The 16,040-nt window shown below is 41.4% G+C and overlaps 1 protein-coding gene across 1 annotated transcript in view; it reads right to left on the bottom strand.

Moving 5' to 3' along the window:
* ush2a (Usher syndrome 2A (autosomal recessive, mild)) overlaps positions 1-16,040 on the bottom strand; it is a 133,011-nt gene that overhangs the window by 33,330 nt on the left and 83,641 nt on the right. The window contains exons 57-65 of the mRNA XM_057012385.1: positions 14,945-15,147; positions 14,754-14,866; positions 13,764-13,986; positions 12,648-12,816; positions 12,319-12,540; positions 4,277-4,500; positions 3,080-3,416; positions 1,729-1,926; positions 1,481-1,635 (exon numbers count right to left, since the gene is read on the bottom strand). Coding sequence (XP_056868365.1) covers positions 1,481-1,635; positions 1,729-1,926; positions 3,080-3,416; positions 4,277-4,500; positions 12,319-12,540; positions 12,648-12,816; positions 13,764-13,986; positions 14,754-14,866; positions 14,945-15,147 — 1,844 coding nt within the window. The remainder of the gene's footprint in view (positions 1-1,480; positions 1,636-1,728; positions 1,927-3,079; positions 3,417-4,276; positions 4,501-12,318; positions 12,541-12,647; positions 12,817-13,763; positions 13,987-14,753; positions 14,867-14,944; positions 15,148-16,040) is intronic.

Below are 16,040 nucleotides of genomic sequence, written 5' to 3'. Positions count from 1 at the left end.
GAATGTTGTCTTTGATGAAGGTGAATCATACATACAGTAAGAAAAGGGACACATTTCAGACATGTATTAAGTTTGTGTTGAGTTCATTGAACCACTGTTTCCTGTCTGTGTATCAGTGGCCCACAAATATCTCTGCTTCAATTGCTGCATGGTTTTATTCAGGCTCTAGAAGAGCATCAGTGGAAGTCTAATCACGAGTTAATTGACTTCGAGGCTTCTGAAGCCAATCAGAATCTGGCTCTTTTCGTCTCACAGATGTTTTGTGCTTGTATGATAATGATACCGTTGTGAGATTGGGTTTGTTGGTGTTTGTGAAACTTCGGCCTTTCGTTGGTGGAATGCAGATTTCTTATGTATCAGGCCTTAGTGGTGATGGATGGTCCATCAGGTCATCAGCGAGATTAAGGTCACATGATGCAGGCAAAGGATTCTATAAGCTCGAGGCAGAAAACCCATTTCTCTCCATCGCTCCTGGCTTCCACATTGTCTGATTTTATGTTTATTTTCTTCTCATGCTGATCTGCATGTTAAGCAAAAAAGTTTCTTTATCCAATTTTGTGCCAGGTTGTGACCATTTTTTCCTGTGTCTATCTTAATCTCTTTACCCATTTGACACTCCTTTCTTCATCCCTGCCCTAAATCCATGCAATTCTATTTTATCCATGCCCTCATTTCCCCAGTATTTATACTTTGTATACCATAATCCACCCATCACCTATTTACCCATCGACTACCCAAAACCACTTCAATCAATCAATCCCGCCTCGACCACCTCAGCCCCCCTTTGTCCATATAGAAATGTGTTCAAAGTAACGAGATGCCAATTTAGCTTAAAACAGGCAGAAAGGGAATTTGCAGTGTGTGCTTTTATCACCTCTAAGCCAAAGAAATTAATTGTTGTGGTGATATCAGTTCAGCTATAGGCAGAGAGATAGCAGAGGGAGTTCTGTATGAAGCTATTATGGACACTATCACAAACATCGGGCAGGATCAGCAAATCCAGAACCTTGCATGGCAGAGATGAGCAAAAACGCTGCTAAATATAAACTTGTTCTAACAAGGGAAGAGTACAGAGTTTATATGCTTCACACATCATCTTTCCCAGCAAAGGTTAGTGAGCTTCACATCATATGCTGGACAACTGTGATGTGCACCAACATTCAGAGAAGAAATATAGGAAAGGACAAAGGAGCATTTGATCAAAGCTACAAAAGCTTCTGTAGAATTATTAAATATGGGATTGGAATTTTCTGCCTGACAGAAGGAACAGGAAATGGTACTTTCACAGTTCACACGTGAATCACAGCTAATGTAGAGACAGGAGATGCTAACATGGCAGAAAATACGTACACTTTCTCTAAGAAAGTGATGTTATTGTGCAAAGAGTTACTGAATGGCAACTAACAGACAAACAACCAAGAGAAATTTGAAAAAAAAAAAAAAAAGGATATCAAAAATGCCTATTTATCAAAAACTGTACCTGCATACTGTCAGCACACCCTGCACGGTTACACGCCCTGAGCTGGTAGCGGTATTCCTGGAAAGGCCTGATCCCACCTACGTCAGTGAAGCTGTGTTCATCACCACGGTAACGCTCTTGTCCATCCCGCAGTATGACATAATGGGTGATTTCACCTTTTGAAATGGAAAACATTATTTTAACAATCAATGTCACCTCAACCTGGTTTTCCCTCGGTATTAAAGTATGAACCACCGTTACACACACACCATTGGGTCTGGCAGGTGCTTGCCACTGTAGTCGGATGATGTCATCTCTTTCACCAAGACGACGCCAGTGAGGCGGGGCCACCCCCCACGGTTTGTCCTCAAGGGTAGTTACTGTTGTAACAGGACTGGAGCCTCGGCCAAAACTGTTCCAGCCCCTGACCCTATACTGGTAAACGGTAAACGGCTCCAGGTCAGAGTCTGCAAAAACACAACACACCCATCATAGCCGGAAATGCAACTATTAAACACAAGTTAGAGCAGTAGTTTGGACAAAACAGATAAGTGAGTGTAGGTGGACATTTGTAGACATGTAAAACCTGTCCGGAGTGAAGCTTTCTGGGATACAGGTTACAACCACCTTGTGCTGAGGTGCCCATTTAAATGAGGCGTATATAAAATATATGTACACACATGCATTGTTTTTTAGTGCTGTTAAGGGACTGCTGCAATAAATACAGCCATGCTTTTACAGCCAAAGTGGGACCACCATTTTTACTACGAGGGTAGAACAACAAAAGCAAATGCAAGTGAGGCACAAGTGCAGGTAAAGCTTCTGACTGGGATGTAGAGCCCACCCTGACATGTTTAAATCTTAATTCATTATCAATACAAAAGTATAAATGCCTGCTGGACTAGCTCTTCCTCTCATCCGCAGAACATCGTCTGGAACCCCGTTTGTGAGCGTGTGAGTGTGTATAGGAGAAACATCTGGTGTATAGTGGGTGGCGACAGCTTTATGTGCTTCTGCCCAGATGGTGTCACAGCACTACCTTGAAATTCTTATCCTAATCGCCCCACGTCACACACACACACACACGCACACACGCACGCACACACGCACACAAAGAAGTTCAATAAGTACATTTACTACAGCGGAGCACTAAAAAAAGCAACTAAGTAGATGTTAACACAATCACAACTTTTAACACAATCAGCCACAAACACAATCACTCTTGATTAAACAGACATTAACTTCTTAGATAAATAATGTGTTTGAAAACCTGGACACAGATGCGCGCACACACACACACACACACACACACACACACACACACACACACACTAAACCCCTTTAGACTGATGAATAGTACAGGGTGTTAAAATGGCATTTAAACGCCCATCTCTAAGTTTTAATGATGCAGAAGTGTACTGTGCAGGAGAGCGTTAATGTGTTGCGGCTATCAATGTGCGCTGCAACAGCTGCCATTGTGATGTGATGGTGTGTGTGAATCAGGGTCTGTGTATTCCAGAGGAGACAACTAGTTTAAATACAGAACAGCAGTATGCTGGAAAGTTAATGGTTAAATGTTAATTTTTAAAAGTCTGGTAGTATGTGACAGCTAAAGATTACCTGTGAAGGTGTGCGTGTTGGCATCCCCGCTGTACAACACCTCCTCATGCGACAGACACAGGTGTCCCTCAGTCTCCACACCCTCAGTGTGAGTGTGACTGTTGTCTTCGGCCATTTTATAAACGTTAACACTTCTGTTTGTGCGTGTAGACAGGCCTGTCGTGACAATCTCACGCATAGTATTGATGGAGGGTGAGTCTGTTGCGGAGGACACGTTGAGTGTGTGAGGAGACATGACCCACGTGCAGGTGGTCAGAGATGGATTGAGGTCACAGGTGCCGCAGTACGCAGTTTGTGCCGCAGCTATTGGGCAGAGTGCACCCTGCAGACACTGGTGCTGCAGACAGGAGAAGGATAGAAGACAGAAAGCTGGAGGCTTAATAATAAACAGTAAGGATAGAAGAGTGATTTGATTGTACAAGCACAGATTACCTGCTCAAATTTACCTGCAGAGTCTCAAATATCCTTATCATCTTATATCATCAACAATGATGCTCAAACACATCTCATGTAGATGCACAACACAATTCTGCATGTAAATGTGACTGGTCTTAACTACTTCATTAGAGCTAATGAGCAGTGTGTGTGTGTGTGTGTGTCCAACGCGAACCTATGGACATAAACATCACATGACCCAAACTGATCAATAGAGGATGACTCTAATTCCTAGCACTCAACAATGTCACCAACTATAACTTAAAGACAGGCAGAAATGGGAACCAGAGATTCGAAGCACAAAGGTCTGTAAAGCCAATCAAATACCATGGTATTCCAGCCATGAATATGACACTGTTACTGCCTAATTAGCAATATGGAAAACCAATTAGAAGCAGATGTCAGGTGTGAGCTGGGCAGCACTCTGTCTCTGTGTAAAGGCGCAGGTCTCGGATCAGCACATTGTGTTTACAGACTAAACTGAAATCAGGATACTGTCATCCTCTTGTGATTACTTAGAGAATGAGCTAAATTGTAAGTGTTCTTATTTTGTATGTGTCATTATCTCAAAGACATTTGTCATCCAGAAATCTTTAAGACTAATTAAAAAAAAACATGTTGAATGTTAGATTACTGATCCAATGAGCTGTTTGTGTTGAAATATATGTGCGCATACAATACAGTTAACATTTAAAACCACAGACCTGTTGCAAAATGGTGAAAAAAAAGGTCATAAAGCATAAAAATTATATAAACACACACCTGTGTGGGCAGGCCAGGGGTGGGCCGGTCAGCACACACATGCCGTTCAGGGTTAAAGCCAATCCCGTTGCAGCATTCCTCTTCCTGATGGATGACCTTTGACCCACAGCACTTCAACGTGACGGTGGCGTTGCCAGCAGGGTGTGTTGTGGGTTTTCCATCATGGCTCACACAACAGAGGGAGGTGGAAGAATTTATGTAGTCTTGACCACAGCAGATAAACCCTGAGGATGATTGATGAGACTGATGACTGATGGATGGAGGATCACATTCTTTCCTTCTTACCTTGCCCACAAGGAAAGCAACAGTACTCGTTTTGTCTTCCCTCATCATCTCCTCTCATTTCTTTCACTTCCACTTGCTTTCCTCTTTGTTTCTGGACTTACTGAAGTGTTCTTCTGTACTTTTCAAACTTCTTGCTTTCTGTCACTTCAGTCCCTCTTTCCTCTCCAGTATTATGGCTGCTCTGAATATTAGCCTGCATCTACTCTTATCACCTCAGATATATATTCTGCTCTTTCCTCCCTCTTCTCCTCTCCAATATTCATCTTTCTGCACGGCAGCAATTTTAAGCCTATACTGTCAAGAGTTAAGCAGGAGGGGAAGTGTGTTTTTCAGGGAGCTGCCGTCTCTGACAGTGATAGCTGATGTCTTCCTGCCACTGCTTCACCTTCAGCAGCAAGGTGACATTTACAATACACGATATCACTCTATTCTTCTGTAAACCTTTTACGGCAGATGATCAAATTTCAATATTGACTCTTTGCATTCTGCAGTGCTTCATTTTAGATTGAAATAAAATGAGCATGGTTAAAAACTCACGAATGACCGATGGCCAATTTTTAGGGATGATTACTCTTTTTAATAAACCCTAAAAATCCAGATTATTGAACTTTTACCACTGATGTAGTTGGGATCATCTCTGAGGTGGGGCCTTCAATTTTTAATATATCTCCTTTATTCGGAACAACCGACCATCCTAACAGTGTTGCTGCTCTTTTGCTTTACACTCCAAAACTTAAATCTTTAGTCACACATTTAACTATGTACAAAGAAAATTGTAACTTTAAAGTGGTGTGTAAAGTCACACTCACAACAGTATAATGCCATTTAATTTCATACTATTTTAAGGGAACCTAAAATTAATCAGCACTATGGCATCCAGTTATAAAAAGACAAATAACCCTAATCATATATGTTGCATATATGATAACACCGCAACAAAAAGGACAGGCTTTATGTAAAGCTAATGGCCTCAGCGGTGACATCATCTGTGAGGGTAGGGGATCGTTTTTTAATTAAGCACTTTTGATGAATAGTTGATGTTCATTTGAGGTGGTTGTTGTCTCTGTCAATGGTGTCTTCTTGTGTGGATAATTATTTGGGCCGTTGTCTCTTTCTGTACACTTAAGCATGCAAGCAGGCTTATGTTAGAGGACAAACACCAGCCTCAGTTTCAGATCATTCAGCTATATGACCTCTATTTTCTCTTTGACAGCTGTACTGTTCCCAGTTTGTAATATCTCAATAGCACAGTGGATTCAATCCAAAGAATTAATGTAAACACCCCTATTTTGGAATATATAATATTAGAAGATTCATTTTCCATTTAGTTGGAACCCACAAATATTTCCAACAACTAAGAATAAACACAATTGTATGATAAAACTCTTGAAAGCTGAAGATTCCTGAGAACAGTCACATTTTGCCACTGTTCTTGCAGCCCTTCTAATTACACAAGGTGAGTTTTCTGGTTACCCTGACATCTTGGGGCTAGGACAAAGCTTTAGCCTTGCAACGGATTATGGCAATAATACTGTCCTGCCATAACCCTGAGTCAGCAGAGGAACCCCTGCTGTGAGGATGCACTGTTAATACAAATGAGTGTGGAATGGCACAACACGGCACGACTTAAATACCATAAGTGGCCTAAAGAAGACGGATAAATCGCATTTTAATGAGCGGGTCCACCGGTGAAAGCCTCTCATTTGAAATCAGACTGAAATATTGCAAGACCCCCCTAAGTCTTTTGCGATTATTTAGTTTAGACTTAAAATCATCTAACTTTCATGAGGTATTTAGCAAATGTATCACATAACAGTTGATGGCGTGCTGCTCTGTGCCCCCAGCTGTGCTGCCTATTTCATTTGACAGCACACATTAAACATTAAGTTGCTGCTGTGTATCGTGGCCTCGCCCTGGAACTGTAGCTACTTGTAGAGTGATAAATAACTTATTGTTTAACAAGCTAATCAGTGCTCACACACGACACATTGTTAATTTAAGCAATCGTTTCATTAAAAGGCCAAAAAATGGAGAAGGGCATATTTTCTCCTGTGCTGTTGCAGTGCATTTTATGCCCAGTGCATCCATCATGGGAAACACATGACAGGAAAATGCATGTGCATGTGTGTGATTGTGTGACATAAAAGCAGTCTGACGGCCAGTAACTCACTTAGCTGCGGCAGCTGTTGTGGAGCGGAGGCTTGGTGGCCAATTCCCCCAGCGCCTTACTTCAGCTTCAATGACGCGCAAATAAACAGCTCAACACTTTTCCAAAATAGCTCCTCTTCTCATCCCTCGTCCTCTCGACATCCTCACCTCTGCTCCTGCCTTCCAGGCACACGACTCATTATCTAAGCTCATTTGCCTCTACCTCATTTCCTCTGGACTTTTGTGATGCTCTTCCTCAGGTGTCCACCTCTACCAGCTCCTACCTGGCATCGCACCTGGCCACAGTTCATTTACAGCAGCTAAACTTCACTTTTGTGCCATCACCCATTAAGCAGATTCTCGTGTCTGGCTTTGTTATTTGTGTGAGGGAGTGTGACTTGCTTGTACATTTGTGTTTACATTTTGAAAGGCACACCTCCTGCTTTCTCTCTAAGCCGTGTTTGTGTAAGCACATGCCTGTGTGTGTGTGTGCGCAGTATTTTATCACACACCTCTTGTTTTCTCTCTTGCATTGCAGAATGCTTCAGCCCTAATCTTCAGATTTACGTTGGATTTGCATACATTCGTTAATAGCGTCGGGAGCGCTGCGTCAACACAAGGTGCTTAGACAACGTGAATTATTATTAGGGTTTCAGTCATTCCACTTAATGATAAGTCAATATTTAGTCCTGCCAATGAACTACTGATAAAAATGTGTGTTGTGGATTAGGGTTATCCGAGCTCTCTAGGAGACCAAAACCCTCCACAACTTTAAACAAACTAAACACTTTTAAATAGCTGAATATATTAAAAAGGGCTTGGCACAAAGTCCAGATCAAGTGCACACATAGATTTTTGTGCATTCATACCAGCGTAAACACACAAACTGAGCAGCTCTGAGAGAGATGGAACAGCTGCACACACAACTGCTCGCACGGAGGGATAATGGGGCTTTATAGTTATTAACAGCGTTTGGGATGATTTTAACTCAGCACAGACAAACAGTGTTTTGAGATCCGTACAGATGATGATCCGTGTGTTTCATTTGCAGGATATCTTACAGTTTTGTTGGAACAAATGTTTTGATTACATTCAGATTATAATTTAGAACTAAAATGGTAACTTTTAATGGAGGTTAAACAGGACAATGTAAGAGTTATTATTAGAATGTACAAATGAATCATTGTAGGCAATAGCTTTGTGTGTGTGTGTGTGTGTGTGTGTGTGTGCTCTCCAGAAGGACCAGACTATACATGTCATGTCAAAAAACAAAATCACAGTGGATAGACTTTCTCATACGGAGAACAGATCCCCGGTGGACGTGGGTGTGTGTTGATGTCGGGGCAGACACACAATCAAAGACACACCTTGTCTTTTCCCTCCTGACTGCTTGTCCTCATCTTTCTGATGTCTTTTTTTCAACATCTCAGCAACATTACCAGCTGGGCATAAGTGACATTGTGTGTATTTGTAGTGTGTGCATAAAAAGCAGCTGAGCATATTTTACAACGGACCATTTTTACAAATGTAAATAAAATGTAAAATGAGGACTTTGAGAGTAATTTACTGTTTTTTGGGGTTCAGACCAAAGTGAACCAGACCAAGTGCCATATTCTTGCTGCTAACAGAAGCTGAAACACAGACATTTAACCCTGTAATAAAAGACTGACAGACACACTGAAGTGTAATTTCCAATTGATGTCACACCAATTATAGCATGGTGTTGTTCAGTTTGTAAAAGTCTTATTTTCAAAAGGGATAAACTGACAGCTCTGGTTGTGCACATTAGAACTTTGCATATAAATAAAGATTATGACTGTATCTTGTAACCAGTTTAGCTGTCATTTTTAGACAATAACATTAAGATAATAATTTTTAAAAAATCATATTGCAGCTGCATTTATTAAGTGACTGTAATATAATGTATATAATGTATTGTAATTAGAGGTAGAGGTCTTCAGTGGTCTTAGTCCTAGTTTGTGTGTGTGTGTGTGTGTGCGTGTGTGTATGTGTGTGATCCTGTCACATGCAACTAAAATGTGTTCAAGTATCAAAACATCCATTGCCACATGGAGAGCTCTTGGTTATGGTCCTGACACACTCTGGTTTTACTCTTGCCAGTCATTAAAGTGAACCTAATAGAAGAGCCATCATCATAAATGCATTAACAGAGAGAGAAACGTCTTCCTGTGTTCACAGAACGCTCCATCTTCAAAAGCAGCCAGACGCTGCTGTTTGGATACACTACAGTTGCCTATTCGCTACCCATCACTGATGAAGGGCTTTTGGCAATGATTAACACACACACACACACACACACACACACACACACACACACACACACACACACACACACACAAACAAAGATCAATCTCTTGGCAGAAACAACAAAAGGACATTTGGGATACGTGAGCATCTCTATATAAAACATGTCATATATAACCAGATGTGTAAAGACAACTTCTACTGAGTTAAAGTAACAATCCTGAATGTGCTCACACTAATACACACCAAACACATCCACTTGCACAACTCCGCCAGGCTCGAGCTAGCTTAACTACTGGGATAATTTCCCTCCAGCAAATGGTCACTGTGCCCTTGAAAAACATATTTGATTATTACTTTTTCTCCCCCCTCCTCTTTTTTTCTTTTAGCATCATCACAGCCATTTTCATCACGCGCTCTGATGATGGCACGGCAAGGCGCGTTAAGATAACACCCCAGCACCGCCAGGCTTTTAACACTTAAACGGTGAAAAAGGATATTCAGATTTGTCCTTGAACGTTTGGATAGGGCCTGCTGGGCTGGGACAGGGGGTGGGAGTAGGGGAAGGAGTTAAAAAATGCATACTTTTTTCAGTTACTTGAAGAAGAAGTGTGATTGGGGCATTAATGGTAGCACAAGCACTGAGAGATGAAGCTGGTGGGGTTGAAGGGCATAAGAAAGGGTTAAAGAACTATAAAAGTATAAAGGAAAGTGTGAAGGAGAAATGATTAGTGAAGTGTGCACAGTAAGGTGGGGGACAGAAGAAGAGTTAGGGAGCAGCAGGAGGCCAAAGACACCCCACGTATTTCTTTAAACACCATCTAATCTCACATAAGTCTTTGCTAAACACTTTACAAACTCGGCCTGAAGAAAAGAACACAGAAACAGCTTAAAAGTTGTTTAAAAACTCCAATGCAGAAAAAAATGATGAAGTCTCAGCTTTAATTATTTTGGTTGTTTACCCTAAGCTTTAAGATATTGTATAGTTGAACGTGATGTGATTTATGCAAGACAGTTTTGTGTTTGCTGGCATTCCTCTAAAGTGACTGGAAAATTTTGCCAATTTTAGCTCTGCGACAGTAAAGCTAATGCTTCGGGATACAACCATCACCAGTACAGAGGCAAACAAGTTATCAACTAATTATTTAGGTGGATTAAGCTTTTCTGGAAGAGGCTGATTCAAAAACTGCTTCTATTTCACTTGTATTTCTGCTCCAGCCACATGCACGTGTCTTCTGTGTATACACACAAGCACAGTTCATGGTGTGCCTGCGTGCATGCCTGTGTGTGCACGTGCAAACGGGTATGTCTATCTGTTGCCAGACGGCTGTCTCCCGGCATTGCTGTCCCCCCGCAGTGTGTGTGTATGGTTGTTGACAGTGTGGACGGTAATGTGTGATAGATCGCACTTCAGGGACCCCATAATCACATCAGCCTAACCTAGTCTATCAGCTGGGCACAACGGGATACCCTTCACTCCTCCTTTAATCTGCTCCATCTACCTCTTCACCAAACATTCTTCTGTTTTCTCTTTCTATTGCAATTGAGTTGAAGTCACACATCTGCTTTCCCCCTATTCTTTGACTTTTTTGTCAGTTATACTTGTTATGTATTATTTAAAGCTACAGAAGAATTTACTTTGATAAATGTCAATATCTCCTATTTTCCCAGCTGTTCCTTCTGCATTGCATCCAGTTTTTCATATATTTTCACATTTACTGACGATATATCATTAAAAAATACAAATCCCTTGACATAGTGAGGGGTAGCAATGAAAGTGGTGGTGCCAAGGTTAAGTAGACATTCTATCAAATGTGTGTGAGTCTGTAAACAGACGTATGGTGTTGAGGTTGCATAGCTGGCCCCAGGGCTTCCCCACAGCGCAGCGCACCCGGCAAATGGCCCTTAGCCTTGCTAGTGCCGCTAGCCCTACGATCCATCATACCATATGTTCTCAATGGGGAAGCTAATGCTAATGACTGATGAGTGGATGTGAAGAGAGCACATGAAATAAGGTGGAGGGGAAAGAGCAAGGTGAAAGGTAGCGGAGAAAGAAAAGATGTGTTTGGCGAGGAAGTGCAAAAGGCCAGAGATGTGGAGGTGGTGGAGAAATGAGCAAAAGACAGAAAAATTGACTAATAGAGAAGACATAAATAGAAAGTGGACGCACCTCTATGTAAAACTGACCAAAAGAGACTGAAATAAAAGATTAGGTTAAACTAGTAAAGTAGTGAATAAATGTATATAAAACAAGCTTTAAAAAATGGTTAGTATGGTTTCTACTATATTGACGTCAACGATTTCAAGTGAGAAATGAGCCAACGTAACTTGGAGATTGGTTTTTGAGGTAATAATGAAAAAGGTGAAGGCTGTGAAAATATCCACACAAATTTGAGATTATTGATAATTGAGCATGTAATTATCATAATGCGTAATATGAGTGCATGATTGATAACCAGATCAATGTTTACTAACCATGTAAAAGACCCTTAACGTTGACATATTCTGACCAGTTCAAGTGCGTTTGGCCCAAAATGAAGATTTTCATAAAGTAGAAACAGGAAATTGAAGGCCTCCAATCAGGGTGGTTGCAAGAGCATAAAGCCCAACAAATAGACAGTTTTCCTGTGTTTCTGTTAGGATGCATATATTTTAGTGTGTCAGCATGTGTCTGTGTGTTTGTAGACAGACTAATGGAGTGCTATATAGGTCTGTCCATATGGGGCCATTGTTTATGTGTGATGAATAGAGCACACGTGCCCATCTCTGGCACACAACACTAAGTGAACCTGCTGAGGGAACCCTGTTGACTCCGTGTGTGTTTGTGCGTATTTGTGGGTGTGTGCAATATGTCTCTATGTGTCAGAGTTAGTGTGTATGTGTGCGAGTGAAGGAGAGAATGAGTGTGTATTTGTCCTGCTGCGAGCTTGGCAGTGCCCTCAATGGTGCCATCCTGAGCGTTTTTCATCATCATCTGCCATGACAAAGATGTCTAATGACACACACATACGCTCCCACCCCCACCACACATACAGATCGTCCCATCTGTGCTGTGGTATCTGGGCACTTTGGGACACGGCAGGAGAGGAAGAATGGGAAATGACCCTACGTTCCTTCACCATGTGTGTACCTCAGAGTTTTTTTTTTCCTGATTATATTTTTCTTATATAAAAATGATAACGTGACAAGGGACCCTGACAAAGTCCTTTTTAGGTCAGCGAAACAAGTTAAGCTCTTTAGCAATTCAGCTATCATTCAGCATAAAATCAGCATCTCCCTGGAAAAATAAAAATTCTAATCTGCCCTGTTCAGTTATATTTGTATTTTCTTAAACCTTTCATTACCTGGAACATAAGTGTGCACCTCCCCCCCATCTGCATCACTGCAGCACACCAGTGTATCCTCAACAAGCCGACCTCCACAGCAATGGACCCCAAAGCCATCATGGAGGGTCCCACTACAGCAGAGCTGGCCGCCTCTCAAGGAGTAAGGAACCCCTCCACAGCAGCTGTCACCCAGCCCCACTGAGACCCGTCCCCACGAGTGGTCTGGACAGCAGTATTCATCTACAAAGACAAGGACAGATGAAGGAAACACTTAATATGAGAAAGGGCACACTTCAAGCAGAAACCTGAAAATCAGGTGGAAAAATGGGAATCCGAATGAAACTCACTAGATTTTACAGGAACATAGTATTCTCCACAGCACTGGTGGTTAGGGAGAAGTTGGAGCAGTTTTCCACTGCAGCATACTGGATTAGAGGAATTACTCCAGCTCAGATAAGAACTCTGGCAACAATGATGTCCAGGCCTCTTTGTGTATATTCTCCCATCACAACAAACCTAAAAGAGAGACACCAAGTGTTATAATGCTTTCTTCATTATTAAACAAAACCCTTTATAGAGCCCAGGCTTTGACAAAGCTGCTCTTTGACACTCTTAACAGATAGACTTCAGAGTTCAGGGTGTTTGCTGCAGAGCATCTCAGGGGTGGAATGATAACTTTGGCATTTTTGGTTAATTTTTGATAACACATTCCCCATGTCGGTGTTTTCTGTTATAGAAGAAAAAGCTATCATCAATGTCATTATTTTTATGATTAATGCACACAATCGACCATATTAGTCCACTCAGGATGCATCTTCCATGAAGCCTCAGTGAACTAAGATATTGTGTGCTTGCACACTTTGCTAAAGAGTGTCTCTATAAAATCAAAATGTTCGTCCATTTCCACCCAATATTGACACTCAGAAAAGTGTACTCGTGAAAACTGCAGACAGACAAAACAACATTTTTTACTATGGTAATATTAAAATATTACTATAATATCAATAAAAGTGCATAGGCTTCTTCCACAGGTGGATATGAGTATATTGGTCCCTAAACTGGTAACTGTTGCTGTTGTGTTGTTATACATGAAGCAGGCATTCAGACTGTGCCAAGTTGGCTGAGGTTCAATGGCACGAGGATGGAAATGAATGCAGATGAAGTTAATCTGTTTAGAGAAATTTATCATTGAGAGCTTGATCACATCTTCAGTGGAAAGAGCCTGCTCAGAGGAGTTTTAGAATCTTGTCCATAGGGCTAGATTTATGTGTGTGTGTGTGTGTTTGTGTGGCAGAGATAGAGTAAGAGAGAGAATTCTGTTTGCCAAGAGCAGCCAAAGATCCTGAACATCCAGCACATACAAGATATTTTAAAAAGACAAATCAAAGTGAAAAGGCAGGTGAAAATGAAGAAAATTTAACTGAGAAACAAACACCGGTGTGAAATTACCAAAACAGAATCACCTGAGTGTCAGTGTGAAAGCAGGACATCCCACACACACCGTGAGTAGCAGGACACTCCAGGTAGGAGCATCTTGACCCAAGGCCACCTACTGAGCCTTCACCTAAAGAAGACGTGATCACTGCCGACCCAGGGGCACAGGACCTCAGAGTCCGCCTTAAGATCTCATAGCCCAGCATGATCCCGTTGGGTCTACTGGGGTGGGACCAGTCCAATCTGACCACCCTGACAGAGAGAAGGGAAAGAGAAGACAGGAGAGATGGAGGCGAGTCAGTGATCCGTCAAACTGGGAGACGCATAAGCGTCTGTTGTTGCAGCAGAGCAGAGTTAAACCCTGGCAAATATCTGCATAATCATTAAAATAATGTGGTTTTAATGGGAATATACAGGCTATTATTACAGACAATTAAAATTACATTTTTAATTAAACTGAACAAAGATGGGTTCATGTATTTTCCTTGTTATGTGAGCCAGAGGTAGTCAGATGAAAAAGGGGAATCCGACTCTCATCCAGCTCCAGGACAGTCCTCAAAGTTCACTTTGGTACTTTTATGATTCAAAATGTATGTAGCTACAGCAAAAATGATTAAAAATCAAAAAACCTGATATTACTTTAACAAACACATTTGACTGTAACACTAACCTCAAGATATCTGAAACCAAGCCTTTATTGTTGTTTAGGAGTTAAGAAATAAATGTCTTCATTTCCCAAAAATGTCCACATGTCCTGAGTTAAACATGTGTTTTGTGAGACCACACAGATTTGAACAATTGGATGTATCACAGTGAAACTGGTAGATAAATGAAGCAAATCAATTCAAAGCTTGTTAATTTTGCTGAGGCTTTAGACAAACTTGAATGTTTTTCTTCCTTTATTATCAATTATCTAAAAATTATCAATCATCTGTTAAGATTTTTGTCATTTTTTGAACTTGGTAATATCATTATTGTGGAATATCAGCATGCGACACTTGTTCACAGTGAAACATCACCTGGGGGTGATCACTTGTGCGTGTGGTGGGACCAGGTCAGCAGGCAGGTCCTCCACGGTGGTTGTCTGGGTGACGTCACTCCACACACAGGCATAAACGGTGCACACCTTCACCTGAATGAAGACAGCGTTAAAGAAGTCACAGGTGGAATTTGTGCACCAAGGCTTGTGTGTAGTTTTGTTAGTGCATACCTGGATGTTGTAGACAGTGAAAGGCAGCAGGTCCCGCAGCAGGTAGGACCCTGAACTGTTGTCTACACTGCCGTGAAGACGGTCGTTGACATAGACGTGGTAACCTGTAACTGCTCCGTTAGGCTGCTGCGGTGGGAGCCAGAGCACACGTGCCACGCTGCTGTTGACTGGAATCACCTCTGGAGCCATCATTCCTTCTGGCTCTGAGGAGATTCAAACAATGATCATTTCAGAGCTGAAACTAGTCAGTTGTTTTCCACTTCCCTATCAAGGATTCCAACATTAGGTCCCCCAGTAACATACAGGAAATGTACAAATATGACTAAACAATGTTGTCAATCCAACATTTAGTCAGGAAAAGGCAAGAAATAAGGCTTGTCTGTACACTTAAGATGATGAGATGAAGCTGTGTTAAAGAGAAAAGACTGTTTCAGAGGACGTGAGGGATCATGTGTGAGACAGGTAATATTACTGAATCGATTATTTTAAGTGAAAATGAACTCAAGTGCAAACACGTTAACCCAATTCATTTTGTGCCAATGCACTTATCCAAACCCAACCTACTGCTCTACATTTCATTTACTGCAGGACGTCATTTTCAATGGAATGTTGAACACTGAGCATCAAATTTCTCACACACACACACACACACACTTTTCTTGCCAATTAGTCTTGATGTTAGCATTGCCCTATAGATCGCAGGCTGTGTTAGCATGGTTGGTAGGGTTGCACTGTATTAGTTAAAACATATTTGGCCCTGGTGCACGCATGTGTGTGCATGCATGTGTGTACTGGTATGGCTGTAAAATAATGAAATTATCTCCAGAGTCCTCTCAGTTAAACGAGCCGTGCTCTGCCTTTAGCACCTAATGATTTTCTAATGTTTTTAATGCACTTTTTATTATAGTCCTCAAATTAGAGGGAGATGGAGAAAGGCCTCTGACATATGATTATAGTAGAAAACAATGAGAGCAGAAGTGGGAATTGACCAGAGCATCAAGGATGTGAAAGAAGGAGAGTATTTTGTAATATGAGAGCAACATACAGCAGGTAAGAAGAACGACTGAAAGTTAGACATACTGTAATTGAGAATAAA

The sequence above is a fragment of the Takifugu flavidus genome, chromosome 2 (genome assembly GCF_003711565.1).
Source record: "Takifugu flavidus isolate HTHZ2018 chromosome 2, ASM371156v2, whole genome shotgun sequence".
NCBI classification, from domain to species: Eukaryota; Metazoa; Chordata; class Actinopteri; order Tetraodontiformes; family Tetraodontidae; genus Takifugu; species Takifugu flavidus.
This window is presented reverse-complemented; position numbering and strand designations above follow the sequence as displayed.